The 17,653-nt window shown below is 44.7% G+C and overlaps 1 protein-coding gene across 2 annotated transcripts; it reads left to right on the top strand.

Moving 5' to 3' along the window:
• Positions 1–183: 183 nt before the first annotated feature.
• On the top strand, positions 184–17,141 carry LOC130523016 (collagen alpha-2(V) chain-like). 2 transcript variants are annotated; one of them, XM_057027943.1, is made up of 53 exons: positions 184–381; positions 1,766–1,978; positions 2,264–2,280; positions 2,373–2,405; positions 2,489–2,521; positions 2,601–2,654; positions 2,880–2,972; positions 3,051–3,125; positions 3,195–3,239; positions 3,311–3,364; positions 3,437–3,490; positions 4,785–4,838; positions 4,915–4,968; positions 5,037–5,090; positions 5,412–5,456; positions 5,530–5,583; positions 5,680–5,724; positions 8,293–8,346; positions 8,600–8,698; positions 8,788–8,832; positions 8,917–9,015; positions 9,116–9,169; positions 9,250–9,357; positions 9,431–9,484; positions 9,570–9,668; positions 9,815–9,868; positions 9,951–10,049; positions 10,145–10,198; positions 10,275–10,328; positions 10,406–10,459; positions 10,558–10,611; positions 11,096–11,140; positions 11,235–11,333; positions 11,419–11,526; positions 11,633–11,686; positions 11,771–11,824; positions 11,912–11,965; positions 12,097–12,150; positions 12,230–12,337; positions 12,467–12,520; positions 12,595–12,648; positions 12,752–12,913; positions 12,996–13,103; positions 13,182–13,289; positions 13,571–13,624; positions 13,704–13,811; positions 13,881–14,042; positions 14,237–14,290; positions 14,366–14,473; positions 15,032–15,389; positions 15,466–15,656; positions 15,723–15,965; positions 16,046–17,141. In XM_057027943.1, exons 1-53 carry the CDS (start codon positions 288–290, stop codon positions 16,190–16,192), a joined length of 4,539 nt encoding a protein of 1,512 aa, XP_056883923.1. In that variant the 5' UTR covers positions 184–287; the 3' UTR covers positions 16,193–17,141. The 2 variants fall into 2 exon arrangements, with proteins under 2 accessions (XP_056883923.1, XP_056883924.1); XM_057027944.1 differs by lacking the exon at positions 1,766–1,978.
• The last annotated feature ends 512 nt before the right edge of the window (positions 17,142–17,653 follow it).

Genomic DNA, 17,653 nt, shown 5'->3' with positions numbered 1-17,653 from the left:
TAGAGGAGGAGGAGGACAGCTAGAGGAGAGAAGAGACACACATTGTACAAATACATTAAATACAATAAAATTTGATATCACACGACAGAAATGCAACAAGAGAAGGAGGAGGAAGAACAGGAGGAGGAGGAAGAGGAGGAGGAGGAGGATCTGGAGGCTGGACTTCAGACGACAGCCATTTGAAGCTGTCTGTACTAAATCTGTCAGCTCCTCTCAGGGTTCTCTGGTTCCTGGTCTGGATACTACAGTTCCAGGAGCCTCGGGAGGTTCAGATCTTGGGTTTGATCATGGAGCCGTCCCTGAGATGCAGGTGTTCCATCTGGATGCTCCTCATCTGTGTGCAGGTGACCACCATCTTCTGTCAGGGGGACAACAACAGAGGTGAGTAACAGATGTTCCAGCTGATATGCGATGTTCTGCTGCCCACGTCTTCATCTGTGTCTCAGCTGCCTCCGTCCTTATTCTTTCATCTTTCCGACATTTGCTTGTTCTCACCAAAGTGTGACGTCACCTAAAATAAAGTTTTTCATCAGAAGTTCACATTCTGATGAGACGTTTGTGGGCACGTAAGAAACGACCCCAGTCTGCATCCCAGTCCTATGGGATGGGACGATGATGGGACCAAAACTTTTTGAAGGTTTCAAAAGAATAAAAGAATAAATCCAACATCAGGCAAAAAGCTTCCATCTTTGCAGGAAACACAAAAATGTCCATCTGTTGCCAGGCAACCTCCAAATCTGCATGCCAGCTAAACGAAACCAGAAATATCTACGGAGAAGACGACCACTCGCTGGGTTATTTCAGTCGAGGTCATGGCACAATGATGGGCTTCAGAGAGCCATGGTTCTAATGATGTGGTGCCAGGGCCACGCCAGTAATTTAGGTCAGACTCTGAGCCAGAAAGACACACCCAAAAGTTTAGCCGACGATGCTAGCACCAAGAAAAGAACACGAGAGAGGGATGTTTTAAACTACACTCAAGCTCAAGTAAGATCCGCCTTCAAACAGATGTTAGCAAAATGTTAGCAAAAAAGTGGCGTAGCCATATTACTGAACAGTTGATGCCGGTTCCAAATGCTCTGTGCTTAGGTTTTGTTGTTACATGAGAAAAGACAGAAAGTTTCAACAAAACAAAGTTAATTTGCATTGAGTTCATCTAAAAGAAGATGTATTTAATTTCAATGATCAACAACATGTATAAATATAAATGACTTCATGTCACGTGTGTGGTGACGAATGCTAACACACATTAGCCAGCAGAGTTTTCATAGACATCGACTCATCCAGATCAGTCAGGTTCTGTTTGTGTTCTTCATTCAGGTTCAGCTTCAGTCAGGTTCTGGTCAGTCAGGCTCAGACAGGTTCTGGTTGTGCTGTTTGTAATGGGGGGCCGCGTGGGTGTGGCTCCGCTCCGTTGTCAGCGGGCTGCAGTCAGAACCTGTAATCTTCTTCTGTGGTTTTTCCTGAAATAACCCACCACATAATGACGGCTTCAGACTGCAGCTGCTCTTTATTTTTACTTTCTCTTCTTTTTTCTTTCCTGATTTTTTTTTTCTGTTTGGTGGAAAAAAAAATGTGAACATTGAAAAAACATTGAGGATTTAAAAGTTGGAAACAGGCGTGAGGTTCTTTGCGTTTCAATGGACCATAAATCGAACTCTGTCATCATCGCGGTCAGCTCCCAGGAGAGCAGGTAAAAGTCCTGATCCGGTTGCCATGGTAACGGACTCACGTCCCCCACCCCTGTGACATGCTTCAATCATAGCTGCAACCAAGGGCTGCACCATGGAAGGCAAAAGGTACAAAGACACAGACGTCTGGATGCCAGGACCGTGTAGCGTCTGCGTCTGCGAGAACGGCGTCACGGTCTGTGACGTGCTCTTATGTGAAGAGCTTCCTGACTGCGAGAAGGTCCACACGCCGGCGGGGGAGTGCTGCCCCGTTTGTGACACCTTTGCAGGCGCTGGCGGGAGAATCGGTGAGGTCAATCTTGCTGGTGGCGCTGGTAGTCAGAGGCATTTAAAAAAGGCATATTTAGATATTTTAATGTGGTTGTAAGGGTCCAATCACTTCACGTGTCCATTTAGAGGAAGGTAGAACGCTTCTCCACACCTCAATGTTTTCACAATTGTACCTCTAATGACACAATTTAGCAAACGCAGGTTGACGTGCACTGAAAACCTGCTGCGATCAAAGAGAGTTAAAGAGTGATGCGATTATCAGGCAATGGATTAATCTGTCTGCTCTTCTGGAACTCTTTCAGATATGATCAGTTTTAAGGTGAGTTTGAGGACATAATTTAAATATCACATTAGGTTTTTGGGGGTTTGTTTTCGGCTAACATTTAAAGGCGTTTTTATTTGCTGTCACAGGGACAGAAAGGTGAGCCGGGAGATACTCCCTATGTAAGTAGCCTCTCAGCGGTATTAAATAATAATAATAAAAGTTCTTATAGTGAACAATGTTACTTATAATCACCTTTTTTCAGGTGGAGGGGCCACCAGGGCTGCCAGGACCTGCGGTAGGTAACAACCATCAGGTTTTTGTGGTCACGTCTTGTCACATGTCTGTGGCTGTACACTGAATTCTCTTGGTTTCAGGGTCCTCCTGGAGGTCAGGGTCACGTCGGACCGCGGGGCTTTAAAGGCAGACGGGTGGGTTTGATGTGTTTCAGCAAAATCCAGCTAATGCTGATGCTAACTGAGCTAAATATTGTCACAGTAAATGTAAAATTGTACTGTGTTTCTTAAATGGGCTATTGTTACTTTTAACACAAAAATATTACGAAATGCAGATAAAACTATGAAAATGAACTCATTCAGGATTATGGAGGAATTATGAGCACCATGCAGATTAGCTTTTTGTTCTAAACTCTGCAGGGATTTCAAGGACCTCCAGGTTTAGATGGAGAGCCTGGTGTTCCAGGAAACCCGGGACAGCCAGGACCTCCAGGCCATCCAGGCCCCCCCGGGGTGGGTTTTATCAACAATCTATCATAATATGAAATGATCATTGATCATGGATCATGTATTTAATATCCACTCTGTCAGGGAAACCTGGTGTCTCAGATGACTTCAGGTCTCAATGAGAAGTCCAGCATGGCTTCCATGGTCTCAGGATACAGGGTGAGAGGAACTGAACAGGTTCACATTTTCAGTTTGGTACAGATAAGCAGACTTTAAATATTGTCGCAGGGGGAATCAGGACCGCGTGGACTTGCAGGACCACCTGGACCACCGGTCAGTAAATTTCAACGTCATTTTCACGAATCCAATTTCCCCAAAAGTAAAATCTAAATGTTTTTGTTCAGGGTCCTAGTGGTGGTCAGGGAATTCCAGGAGATCCTGGAGACCCAGGACAAATGGTCAGATTGTTCTTCTCCACCCTTGCCTTCATTCCTTCATTTTAAATTCATTGCGGTTCTTTTGGGTTTCAGGGTGAACCAGGTCAACGGGGACCAGACGGACTCCCCGGAAAACCTGGGCCTGATGTGAGTCCATCAAACTTTCAAAATTACCACATTTTTCTCATACATTTAAAAGAATTTCCCCTATAAATATATCTGATTTATAAATCTGTTTGAGCATAAAACATAAAAGACACTATTTATCTCTAAATAAATAAACAATAAATCAGCAAAACCTTCAGAACTTTACTTAAGAATTACTTTAGAATTTCCACGTGTTTCGTCCGCATTAGCATTTTAACATAACTGAGACAATATTGATTATGGAATTATAGATAAATGTTCTTCTTCCAGCTGTTCCCTCAGTGAATCCTCCTCCTCCACCTCCTCTGTCCTCTGCATCCTCTTCTCTCACACCAGCTACCTCCACGTCCTCTTTAACCACGTCCATAAATCTCCTCTCAGGTCTTCCTCTGGACCTCCAGCCATGGAGCTCCATCCTCAGCATCCTTCTACCAACATTTTCTCTGTCCTTTCTCTGGAAATATCCAACCCATCTCAGTCTGGTATTAACTCCAAGCATGTGCTCTCCCTCTGTTCCCACTCCTGATCCTCTTCACATGTGTCAAACTCAGTCCTCGAGGGCCACGATCCTGCCGGGTTTTCTGTCCTACCAGGCTGAAAATGCATTCAGTGGGATAGAAAACCCGGCAGGATCGTGGCCCTCGAGGACTGAGTTTGACATGCCTGCTTCTACATCATCACCAGACGCAACAGAAACTAACATAACTCCCAGTGTCCTTGGCAGTGAACTCCAGTGACGCGTGTTGAGTTTGTTAGGTGAATATTTGGAATCATATAGAGTACATCTATTTAATGGTGGGCCAGTTGCCAAAATGAAACATTGTTTACAGTTATTCATTTATTTTCCTGCAGACTGGTAAAAGGTCTGAAGGGGGTTAAAACATTCCAACGAATCCTAATCTGCGGATTAGCATTAATTGCCAACACAGTCGATGTGGCATTTCCGTAGATCATGTGATTGGTTAAAATCGACACATCAGTTCTTGACGATCTTTCCAACAGAGTTATAACCTATTTTAAAGGTCTTTTCAGTCTGTTGATCTTACCTCACTACCATAACAACATATTTAATGTGCTTGTTATTTTGCTAGCATAGCATAAATGAATGTAAAGAAGTTGAGGGGGTACTGCAGCCCACCCTATACCTGCCTTCCTGCTACCTTGCACTGCCTCCTGTCCTCTCACTACACTCTCTCAGACAGAATGACCCTAACCTGACACACGTTCTGGACCTCTCAATCGGTTCATGCTAGTTATAAATCCAAACTGATAATCTATAATCTGTTGAATGTAGGGAGAACCTGGACCCGAGGGTAATATGGGAGAACCAGGATTTCCAGGATCAGCGGTAAACGACCATCCCAACAAGAAAACAAAGGAACTAATTGTATCGAACATTGGTTTCACAAGTTCTTTGTATTCAGGGTTCAAGGGGGTTTCCAGGACTACCAGGCCATCCGGGATTGAAAGGTCAAAAGGTCAGTCAATGGTCAGTGCACATTAACCAGCTGGAACACAGAAGACCAACCTGTAACTATTTCAACAGGGATTTGCTGGCTTGGCTGGATCAAGGGGCGAGTCTGGAGCCACTGGAGCTAAAGTAAGACCCAGACAGAACTAACATAGCAACAATTTAAAACAAAGAGGCTGCCATCCCGCCAGTTCTGTTACAGATATTTCACTGTCAACATGGGGGGGGGACACCATTTAGAGCCTAAACCCCAACACTGGCCTTTAAGCTACACTAATGATATTATTTCTCCTAGTCTTTTGCTAAACTATGCTAATTGTACTGCTACTTCTAGTTTTTACTGTGAGCTAGGCTAAGACTATCTCTACTCTTAGTCTTTGTTCTCTATGAACCTAATTGCATTCTTACACTGTTTTTTTACTGTAAACTGAATGTTTTGAATCTTGTTAGGGTGCATCTGGTACTCCAGGAGTTCTGGGTGCTCCAGGTCCAGAGGTATGTAACAGGTAACAGGTAACCCAACAAGAATGTTTTTGACCGGGGATCATTGAGACACATCCTGTTTCAGGGACCAGCAGGCCTGCAGGGAGAAAGAGGCCGTCCTGGTTCGAGTGGGCCATTGGTGAGAAAATCAGAACACACCAATTCAGGAAAAATGAACCAAATCCAAACTGACTTTTTTTTTTAAAATTCAGCTTTTGTCTTTTACCTGTTTTAGGGCAAGCAAGGTGAATCCGGACATGTTGGGAAACCTGGACCTGTGGTAAGGAATTAAGTACAAGCACACCTTCATATATACATCAGTTCCAATGCACGAAGGCACCTTTGAAGCCTTAGTCCGAGATAGGAGGTTCTGGTCTGTCTTTCTATCTGTGCACGTTTGACCAAGATTTTCTTGAGGTGGAAAGAACGAGAACAAAATTTCTTTAGGCTAGGAAATCTCCTTCTTTCCAAGAAACTACTGCAATAGGCCCCTCCCACTGGAGCACACGTCACATGGGCTCTTCATCAATACATGCCTTTAGCCTCAAACGCTCCTCTCTGTCTACAACATTTGGTCTACCTCTTTTCATAAAATATTACCCATGTTTGTGTTTTCAGACAATGTGTTTTACAAGGTTCAATATTTTCTAAGTCTCGCCGTACTGGTACTGGTACTCGATACCATCTAGGCTTGATGACTTTCTGAAATTAAAATAAGGGGGGAAAGGTGGGCAGCATACATTTATAAGGTATTATTTTTTTAGTATAGCTCTTAATATATTGGTTAATGTTTTGGGAGTATTTTTAGGTTTTAGGTTTTTTTTTACTACATTGCTGTTAGAATAAACCTTGAATATGATTAACTTTAACTTTTATAGCAGCACACAGACAATCAAAATTTATGAGTGGGGAGCAGTGAACTATGTGATTACACATCAGCAGGAGGGACCTCCCATATGAGCCCGGTCCTGCTCAAGGTTTCTTTCTGTTAAAGGGGAGTTTTTCCTTGCCACTGTTGCTTGTTGGGGGTCAGGCCCTAGAGACAATTTTGATTGTGACAGACGCTGTATAAATAAAGATGATTTGATTTAATTTGAAACAGAATTATGGTTTCACATTACTTTTCCCTTCACTGCTCACTTAACTATTAACCAGAGCTAATTTTATTAAAATCATTGTGATTATTAATACGAGCTCTATCAGCCTCTGGCGATACCTGGAGGGACGACGAACTATGACTCCTCTAAAGCATCTCGTTCCTGTGTGGCTGTCTCCTGACCCAGGCTGTGTTACCTCCGTGATTTGTCCTGACTAATAGAGACACTTGGTTGGCAGATATGCAGGTGGCTTTGTTTGAATTATCTCTGCTTTTCCTGCCATCCCTATTTTATTTTTAAATTTCAGGTTAGCAACTATATTGACCTACTACACATTGTCTACCACGCTGAGGTCACAGTTGAAGATGTTATCCAGTAAGAGAGGGGCTTTTGGGGTTGCTGGTGCACGGCTCCATAACCCCGGTATTGCTGACTCTGGGGCATGTCCAGGAACCTGAGGGCCTTTCTTCATGCTGTATACCTCAGACTTCTACAACAACACAACTGCAGAAATTTGCAGAATGTCCTGCAAATGTTTGGTTTATTGGTGGTAGAGTGCTTTTTGGTTGCATTGTGGTATGGTGTGAGAGCAATCACCTCCTCCTGAATGTATCCAAGACAAAAGAAATGGTCCTCAGGTTTAGGACTGGAACTAAGGCAACTGTTGGCTCCATCCTGGGAAAGAGATGGAAATATCTTAAGCTTCACTCAGGCTTAATACAGAAACGCAGAGAGGCTTTCGTCCTTTAATTAGAATGTTGATTTTTTTTTTATTGGATACTTTATCACGGTAGAAAACTTCTTTGAGTCTCAATAATACTGAATTTAATACGGATCCTGCTGTTGTGAGCCGTGTTGATTGAACTTTTCATTTTGAGCCTGTCTATTTCTGAGGTTGGAAGTGTGTTAAAACTGTTTGGCACCATAAAATCTGCTGGTCCTGATTATTTTGATGTCTTATTTTCTAAAGCTGACTTAATTGCAGAGCCCCTAACTTGTTTCTTCAGTTTGAGCCTCAGCAACAACAAATGACATCAATCCTTGGAAATCTGCTTTAGTGCTCCCACTCCTCAAAGATTAACTGAAGGAAGCTCTGGGATCAAGCAGCTTTCTAAACCCACAGCGGTCTGGTTTAGGAAACAACACAGCATGGCATCAGACTCCAAAATGTTTAGTATTGTTATGTTCATAGACTTTTTCGAGGCATTTGACACTGTGGACTGCTTGGGTAAAAAAACAGCTGGTCCACAGTTCCACGGATGGACACCACAGGGTTCCTCTGGAATCTGAGTTTCAACTAATCGTCAGAGTCTCTTCAGCAGTAGCTGGGCAGAAACCTTCCCAGGGAAGCTGTGGAGTGGGACCAACAACCCAGTTTGTCTCTACACAGTGATGGCCCCCAAAGTCCATGTCCATATCCAGCTTCATGTCAGCCCTACAACTTTCAGAGCTATAAGATACACAGTTTTTCAACTGTCTCAGCACGCTCCGGCCCTGAGATCCGAAAGCCCATCAATGAGTCCTCCAGCTGTTTCAATTATCTTTGAGCGTTAGTCTTCTCCTCCTGAGGCGTCGGACGCTTTGGTGCCAAACAAAAGTCTTTGTCCATGGTCTAACCAACCTCCTTGCACACCCCAACCGACACCGTCGTAAAAACTCATAGTTGTGAATACTTGTAGCTGTTGCCGCTGTATATGCTTGTATTTACTGTTGTAACGATTACCCTCTTTACTTTTCCTGTTGAATTCCAGGGTACAATTGGAATTCCTGGAATGCCTGGTTTTCCTGGAGGTCCAGGACTGAAGGTAAGCTTTATTTTTTCTTAAATGTTTGGAAGATGTGAAGATTTCTTTCAAGGTCTCGGATGTGCAAATTACTGATTTTGAATCAAAATCCTTCAAATCTATTAGGTGCATCAGCACTTTGAATTTAGAAATACTGAGCAACATCTACAATAATTTTCTCTTTCGTCTCTAAACTCAACCACTTACCTATTTTTTTGTTGGAAAGGTTCATGAGAAGGTCCCCTAACTTTATCTTTATTCCATTTCATTTTAGGGGGAGGCTGGACCAACAGGTGTCAGAGGAGCTCCAGGACGACAGGGAAACAGAGGGGATGCAGGTCCTGTGGGCCCAACTGGACCAGCTGGAAAGCAGGTGAGTGCTGGCCTGTCTTTGAGGTTTATGTTTGGAATCAAAATAATATTTCTTGGAGACCCGGACTAATGTGGGATGTTGTCGACCAGGGAGCTGCAGGGAATGATGGTGCTCCGGGTTCAGCTGGTCAGATTGTAAGTGTTTAGAGTGTAACTCATTAATCACAGTTGATCGGAGTTACTATCTGACCCTTCATGAGTGGCCTTCCTCCTTCTCAGGGTATCGCAGGGGTCATTGGTCCAGCTGGGATCATCGGACCTTCTGGGCCTCCTGGTCCCCAAGGAATGACTGGACCACATGGAGCAAAGGGTCAAGCGGTACAAGCTGTCCTAGAATTTTAATGATTCTGGTCTAATTCAGTGTAACTTTGTAGATCCAAACCAGAATATTAGAGCTGATTGTTTGGATCTTTGACAGGGAGGTGTTGGAGTTCCTGGATCTAAAGGAGAAACTGGACTAAAAGGAGAACGGGTAGGAAACCAGTCCTCATGGAAAGATCCCAATGGGTCACATGCTCTTTGATTCAGTCATTTATTTCGGAAACACGTTAGGGCGACCATGGTGCTCCAGGTTCTTTGGGTCCAAAGGGAGATGAAGGAAAGCGTGGAGTGCGTGGAGATGCTGGAACTACTGGGCCTCCAGGACCATCAGGAGAGACAGTAAGGCTTATGTCTTCTAAATATTATCAGTTTGATGATGTTTGAGGTGAAAAATATATTTACTGTGTTATAGGGGGTGCCAGGAAACAGAGGTTTTCCAGGTTCTGATGGGTTATTAGGTCCAAAGGTGAGCTGCCATTACTGTAAGAAATTCCTGGTGGATCCTGATGGTACTAAAGGAAAAGAAACCTGTATGATGTGGCTCTAAACAGGGTGGTCATGGAGAACGAGGACCACCAGGATCCACTGGCCCAAAAGGTTTATCTGGAGACCCTGGACGTGATGGTGAACCGGGTTTAACAGGAGCTCGGGTAAAACTTCTAATCAGCTGTTTCTATAATGTTACAACTGAATGAAAAAAAAAACGATTTTATTGAGTGGAGACCAGAGAAAAATGATCAGTTGTTTTTATCTCTTCTCCAAATTAATGATTTAAAATGCCTTAAATTGATTCTAGGGTCTGTCGGGACCGATTGGTGCTCAGGGAGCGGAAGGAAAACCAGGCCCAATGGTGAGAATGTTGCCCAAATCAAGTGAGTTTGAGTATTGATCCATTTCATAGTGGGCATCTCTGAGGTTTTCTCTGGTGTCAGGGTTCAGCAGGAGATGATGGCAAACCAGGACCAGGGGGTTCCACTGGCTCCCGAGGGGCGTCTGGTCCAATGGGTCTACCAGGACCAAAAGGCCTCGCGGTCAGTCTAACACAATTGTGTATTTTGTCACGAAAAGTTTAATATAGTTTTAAAATGATGACCAGTATAACCATTACCATTGTGATACAATTTAGGGGGACCCTGGAAAGACTGGTGAGGCCGGTAGCCTGGGACCTCCAGGTCAAAGGGCAAGTCTTTTTTTCCTTTTTAAAATTTGTTTTTAGTTGAGATTTTTTATGAAAATTCATAAACTTTCTCCTATAGGGAGTGAATGGCAAAGATGGAGAGGAAGGTGCTGCTGGTCCACCAGGTCCAGCTGTGAGTATTATTCTTTTTCTCCTCTTCCTCCCTCTCATCCTTCTCATCACATCTTTTGCTTATCATATTGATTCTAGGGTCCTGTAGGAACCCGAGGAGAACAGGGACCCCAGGGATTCAATGGCTTCCAGGTGTGTCTGAGTTTTCTCACCCTTTCACATTTATATTGAATATTATTTTCATGACTGTGTTGATCAGGTTTTAATTAAACTGATTTGGTGTTTTTAAGGGTTTGCCTGGACTCTCAGGAGCCCCAGGAGAGTCAGGAAAACCAGGAAGTGAGGTCAGACAACATCTTAAACAACTACAGTATCTTATTAAATATGTTTTAGAATGTCAATTATTTCACCATCAATCATCTGCAGGTTGAAGGTTCAATAACCCAATGACCTAACTGACTTTAACTGAACTCTACAAGATGATGAGCGAGTGTCGCTCCTCCACCTCCTGTGATCCAGTACCAACAGCATTTACATGTGTCTTTGGACTGTTTTTTTTAAACCAGTTAACAAACAAAACAATTTTTCTTTACTTTTACTCTAGATAGTTATAATTTGAAGAGTATTGTAGAGTATTAATGATGAGATGAACCCAGGCAGAGGTGAGGTTACAGGGTGGAAAAGGATCAGATGTTTGCTATTACTTATTGTAGTTTTTAATCTGATTTTATTACATATCTGATTTATGCCATCTCCTGGGCCAATAAAAGATATTTTGATGTCTGAAATGTTAAAAAAAAAATAAGCAAATTTTTGCTTGTGTTTCAGGGTCTTCCTGGCGAGGTCGGACCAGGTGGAGCAACAGGTCCACGGGTATGTTCTGAAAGATTTTACACTCTTGTACAGTTTCAGTCAGCTCCAGTCAGAGCGCCTCATTTGTTCTTTTTCTGTCTGTGCTCCTTAAAAGGGAGAGCGAGGCCCACCTGGAGAGAGAGGTGAAAGTGGGCCCTCCGGTTTGCTGGGACCCAAGGGTAGTCCAGGTGCACCAGGACCAGATGGGCTAAAGGTATGATGGAATTTACCATCATGGAGGAATTAAAAATTGTTCAAAATGTTTTTACACCTGAATGATGATGATGATGAAATTTTAGGGTAAAGCTGGTCTAGCTGGTTCTGTTGGAGAGCCTGGAGTTCCAGGACTTCAGGGAATGCCAGGAGAGAGAGGCACACCTGGAACATCTGGCCCAAAAGGCAACACAGTAAGAATGGCAACAACAAAATCACAGTGTCAATCCTAATATTGAATTTATTATTACTGAAGTGACGTTGGTGTGACCTGATGATGAGGTTCATGTCCATAAATAGGGTTCTGTTGGAGAAAAAGGACCAGAAGGTAAAGCAGGAGCTGATGGTGTACGGGTGAGTCTTTCAATGTGCCAATCAGAACATCAAAGAGGACAAATTCAAGTTTCTTTCTTACTCTAAAATTCTGATTATTTACAGGGACTCCCTGGTTCTCTTGGACCTGTTGGTTCTGCTGGACCCAATGGAGAGAAGGTGAGTTCCAGAACATGGATTTGACATTTAGAACTTTGAAAGTGGGAACCTTCAGAAGGTGAATTGGACTTTTTTGTTGTTTATCAGGGTGAGACAGGCCCACCAGGACCTACAGGACGTCGTGGATCCAGAGGAAGTCCCGTCAGTACACTTCCTTTGTTTTTTCTTTTACATTGTCCATACACCATCATAGTGGATTGTGGGAAATCTATACTTTTACCCAAGGATTCATTTTCTGATTTCACAATAAAACGGTCTACTTGCTATTACAGGGTTCTACTGGTGGAGTTGGTCCAGCTGGTCCTGCTGGTTTTCATGGAACTTCGGTAAGTAACCACTGCAAATGACCATCAGGCAGCACTCACCTTTTACCACCAAAAAATACCTCATGGAGTGTTTTCTTAGGGTCCTGAAGGTCAGCCTGGCATTAAAGGTGAAACAGGAGAACCGGGACAGAAAGGAGAAGCAGGATCCCCTGGACCTCAGGGCACTGCTGGAAAAACAGGGGCTCAGGTACATGTCAGGGTTAAAAATTTTGTTTGCTAGCATTCCAGAGAAACTAAGAAGATGCTAGCTTCTATGACAAGGGTCACACGATCTTTTGGTTTCAAAACATTTTTGTGAATGTTGCAAATGTTTCAGGGTCCTTTTGGTGTGACGGGAATGAAGGGTGGCCGAGGATCTCAGGGTCAGGCGGTGAGTCAGCGTGGTTAAAGTAGCTAAAGTAACGCTGGGATATCTAATAAAACAAAACCATTATCTGCCCTCAGGGAGCTCCTGGGTTCCCTGGTTTACCTGGAGGAATTGGACCAGTTGGATCAGCTGTGAGATAAAACTGAGATTTTAGCTTCAGTCGATGCTCGTGTTATTATACTAATATCAGTATTTTTATCTTTACACGAGTCTTGACACAAATCTGTGTTTCAGGGGGCTGCTGGACCAGATGGGCCTATAGGTGAACCAGGAAAACAGGGTCCTCCTGGTATTCGAGGAGAAGCGGGTGCAGTTGGCCATCAGGGGGAGAGAGGTCCTGCAGGACCTGCAGGGGCCCCCGGAGAGAAGGGGGACTCTGGAGAAGATGGGCCTCCTGTGAGAAACAAGACCAGTTCTGCTCTTCAAATGTAGGTTGCCATGAAACTCTTTCAAGAACTTCTTACTTCATGGTTCTCAGGGACCTGATGGACCTCCAGGACCAGCTGGTGTTGCAGGACAGCGAGGCATTGTGGGTGAGCCAGGAGGCCGAGGAGAGGGGGGCCCACATGGACTACCTGGTCCTGCTGTGAGGATATTTCACCGTTTCTTAGGCAGCAATTGTAGTCCAATCACAGTTTGGCATCTGGACTCATTTCCTTCTCAGGGTCCACCAGGTCAAGCTGGACCTCCAGGAGCTCAGGGACCTCCAGGACCTGCTGGGGGAATCGGTTTACCAGGAGACAAAGGATCTCAAGGAGATGCTGGAACCCAGGTTCATGGTGTCATTTAGCTGCGTGTTTTCTGTCTAAGCTAACAATCTGAACTATGTGTGGGGATTTTTGCAAAGACTTCAGAGTAAAACCATTCTTTATGTACTGTAATCACATTTAAATACCACCGTCGGTATCTGCACATTACTGTCATTAAAACGGCTCCAGTTTCAGACACAGTAATGAGGTTCCTCTCAAAGTCAGGAGATTTAGACAGAACCTGCACCTGATCTGACATGATGTTATTCTCTGAGGGTCAGAAGCTCATTTTCTGTTTCCACAGGGTGCTGCTGGTGCCGAGGGACCCCCCGGTAGAGATGGTCTTGTTGGTCAGAGGGTAAGACTCAATTATTAAGCTATCTCTGTTGTTCCTGTGGATACCCACATGTTTACTGACAATTGAAGTGTGTTTCTAGGGGGACCGAGGTGATTCTGGTCCAGAGGGTTTAGCGGGCGCTGCAGGGTCCACAGGACCTGAGGGTCCAGTTGGTTTGACAGGGAGTCATGGAGAACAAGGCAACAATGTCAGTGTCCCGATAACACATCAATCAGGTTCAGATGGATTCCAGCTGCAACTCTGTTTTTGTCTTTAGGGGGAACGAGGCCCCATTGGACTGACAGGCGCTCCTGGAGTCAGGGGCAAAGTGGGCCCCCAGGGACCTCAAGGGGACAAAGGTGCACCAGGAAAACAGGGAGTGCAGGGTCAGAAGGGCCACAGAGGATTCACTGGGCTCCACGGCCTGCCTGGAACAACTGTAAATTATTGTTCACAATTACAAATATTTGCTACAGACCAAGTTCTTTACGCTTCAAAACTCTCAAAGATTTACTTTTTTTCCCCAATATTTTTAAAAATATACAAATATGATTTTCTCAACTAAAAAAGTAGAGGCATAGAAGTTTACTTTATTCATCCCACACAAGGGAAAATACTGCTTGTCTGTCGCAGGGCGCCAATGGTGAACCTGGAGCCAAAGGTGTTGTTGGACCTCCTGGGCCCAGGGTACGTCACAGACTGTAAGGCGAGGGAAAACTTAAATATATATTGTTTTTTACAATGTAAGCCTGTTTTCTATAGGGCGCTCCTGGTGTTGTGGGTCCTCCAGGAAAGGAAGGAAACATGGGTCACCCAGGACCGATGGGAGCACCAGGGACCAGAGGTTCTAGTGGAGACCTGGGAGCACCGGTGATTGTTTTTACTTTTAATTAGGTTTTGGTCAAAACTCAACATGATGGCTGACATGTTCAGAACCAGGTTTTGAGCGGAACTATACCCCTAGGTTTGGCTAAAGTGCAATTAGGCTGGAAACGGTCTTGATTACAGGTGGGTGATAAGCCCAGCCACTCTAACCCCCCCCCCCCCCAACACACACAGGGTGCACCAAAACATGCTAAAGCACATAAAGGAACAAACATCATAAACACACATTGACACTTGTGCTAGCTAGCAAACCGACCGGGAGCGACTCTGACAGGACTAGCAGCACCATGGTGGTCCAGAACCCTGATCCTAGTGGAGCAGACAGGAGCCGGTGCTCAGGAGATCATCAGATAAACCTCTTACAGTTTTAATGGAAAACACACCAAATCCAAATAGTTTGACTAAAGTTTTAAGAGTTGGACCAGAGTCACTGAGCAACACTGCTTCCTTCCCAAATACTCGTTTTCAGCAGGAGTTGTTTTGAGGTGTAGTTCCACTGTAAGGGTCAAAAGAGTCAGAGAGCATCCATCTTCTGTCTGCTAGGGTCCAGAAGGACAACCCGGACCCCCTGGACCCCCAGGACCCCCAGGTCCCCCAAGCGCATCTGCTGAAGGCCTCTTTGTTGCTGCCTACGACTACGAGGGGAATGGTGATGTTCCAGAAACGGTGGAATTTGCAGACGACGCGGCCGCAGCCGTCCCCTCAGCAGCTCCAGAGATGAACAAAGACGAGGCGGCTCCCAACAGGAAGGAGGCTGCTCTCCGCGCAGACACTGGAGTCCACACCACGCTGAAGACGCTCCGGAGGCATTTGTCAGACCTGCGCAGTCCGGACGGAAGCAGAACAAACCCGGCCAAAACCTGCCAGGACATCAGGCGCTGCCACCCTCACAAGAACAGCGGTAACTCTTCGCTCTCTTCTTCTCTGTCTCTGGACCTTATTGTCAGTGGCCAAAACCATCAACCATCATATTCCAGGCGAGTACTGGATCGACCCAGACGGAGGCAACACCAGGGACGCCATCAGGGTCTTTTGTAATATGGAAACTGGCGAGACCTGCCTCTCTGCCAGTCCAGCCACCGTTCCCAGGAAATCCTGGTGGACAAAATCCAGTCCCAGCTCCAGCAAGCCCGTCTGGTTTGGAATGGACATGAATGCCGGAACCAGAGTAAGACACCATGGGAAAGAATAACCTGATTGTCAACAACGATAATAACAAGACTTCTCTGTGCAGTTCCATTATGGACACGGAGACGAGCAGAAGAACGTGGTGGCAGTTCAGCTGAAGCTGCTCCAGCTTCTCTCAGCAGAGGCGCATCAGAACATCACGGTTCACTGCAGGAATATGGTGGCCTACAGAGACCAGAAGAGCGGCCTTTTGAAGAAGGCGCTTGTCCTCCGAGGTTCCAACGGCCAAGAGCTGCGAGCGCAGGGAAACGCCCGTCTCCGCTACACGGTCATCGAGGATGGTTGCTCGGTAAGTCCTCGCAGAACACTTTGATGGGAACTGAAAAGACGAGTAATGTCATGACCCCCCCCACCCCCCCACCCCCCCAGAACTCAGATGGACAGTGGGGAAAGACAGTGATCCAGTACAGAAGTCAGACGGCTGCCCGGCTCCCTGTGGTGGATCTGGGACTGATGGACACCGGAAAGGCTGACCAGGAGTTCGGCCTGGACGTCGGGCCTGTGTGCTTTTCCTAAATCAGCTGCAGATGGACAGAAGATTCTTTTTCATCGGTCCAAAGTCATCAGAGACAACAGAACTCTGAGTTTGTTCCCGAAGGCCAAGTCTGCACAAACCGGACAAAGAGCCAGAAATATGAACGCTCTTCTGCCACCTGCTGGTGACTCGACGCTCAAGGTAACGATGACAAAAGACCAAAAACCTGCGGACATTTCAATACTAACGGGTTCAGGAGGACAAAAGTTTAACAAGATTGGTTTTCACAGAGTGCATGAACAGAAGAGTAGTGTTAACAATGACATAGAAGATAAAATCCACCTTTATTTCTCTGCAGGAACTCATTCAACCCTTTTTTGTCCTTTAAAAAGTGTGAATTTACGAGTAATTGTACATTGATAATTATTGTTCTTTACGCTAGATGTGGAATAAATGTTGAAAGAATGAACTAAGCTAAAGACATATAGCACATGTGTATGGAATATGGAACTTTAATATAAAGATGATTTCTGTGTTTAAGACATGATTGAAACGATTCTCAGCTTAGATCATCGTTCTTATTCGATCCAAATGAGACAAGCGTGTGTGGATCATGAGGCCACAAGAGGGCGACAAAGTCTCGCATTACGCCTTTAGTCTTTTTAGTCTTTTTTGTTTTCCTGCTTTGAAAGCATCCAACAGGGACGGAAACTTGTTTAATGTACTATATTGATTCGTTTCTGTAGTTTGAGTCGAAAATTCTGTTAAAAAACTGAGACCCTAAGCATCAATTTATTTATTAAATTTCCTTTTCAACAGAGGCGAATGGAGACTAAGTTGTTCTTAACAAGACATTCGGTAACGGGTATTCAGGTCCTGGAAGGACTGTATGCATGGTAACCAGGTTTATTTAATAAGTGTTGATGGTCGTCAGAGGGAAACGTATGAAATTAAAATTAAATAAAACTTTGCTGAAGACTGAGGGAGGCAGCAGTTGTCAGCATGAAATCCTTAAAAATCAACCTAATTTTGTGAGTATTCTTCCTCAGTACATGTTTGGGGGGGGGGGGGGGGGTTAACAGGATCTGGTCCAGTTTGCATCAGGTCTGTTTTTTAAAAGGACTGCACTGGTTTTTGATCAGATCCTCCACCAGATTCTTCAGTGGATAAGAAGTTGGGGGGTCCTCTTTAGGCCGATGTTTTGGTCATTGAGGTGGGGGAGGAGCTACTCAGTTGGTTGCCCAGGCAACACTTTAAAGTTTGAACATGCACCGAACTAGAAGAAGAAGACTAATGCTAATCCAACAAACAATGTTCTGCTAAAACTTAAGCCAGAACTGTATTTCTCATCCTCCCCCCGGTGACTGGCTGTAGTGGAGCTCAATTCAAAAGTTTCTCATTTTCATTTTGGATGATAAATCTGTTATTTGCCACCATTTGGCAGGTTGGGGACTGGGCCCTGCCTCCAAGTCACGAGCATCATCAAGATACGTTTGCTTCAG

The sequence above is a fragment of the Takifugu flavidus genome, chromosome 3 (genome assembly GCF_003711565.1).
Source record: "Takifugu flavidus isolate HTHZ2018 chromosome 3, ASM371156v2, whole genome shotgun sequence".
Classification (NCBI taxonomy): Eukaryota; Metazoa; Chordata; class Actinopteri; order Tetraodontiformes; family Tetraodontidae; genus Takifugu; species Takifugu flavidus.
The sequence above is the reverse complement of the archived record's forward strand: the minus strand, read 5'-3'. Positions and strand labels throughout refer to the sequence as shown.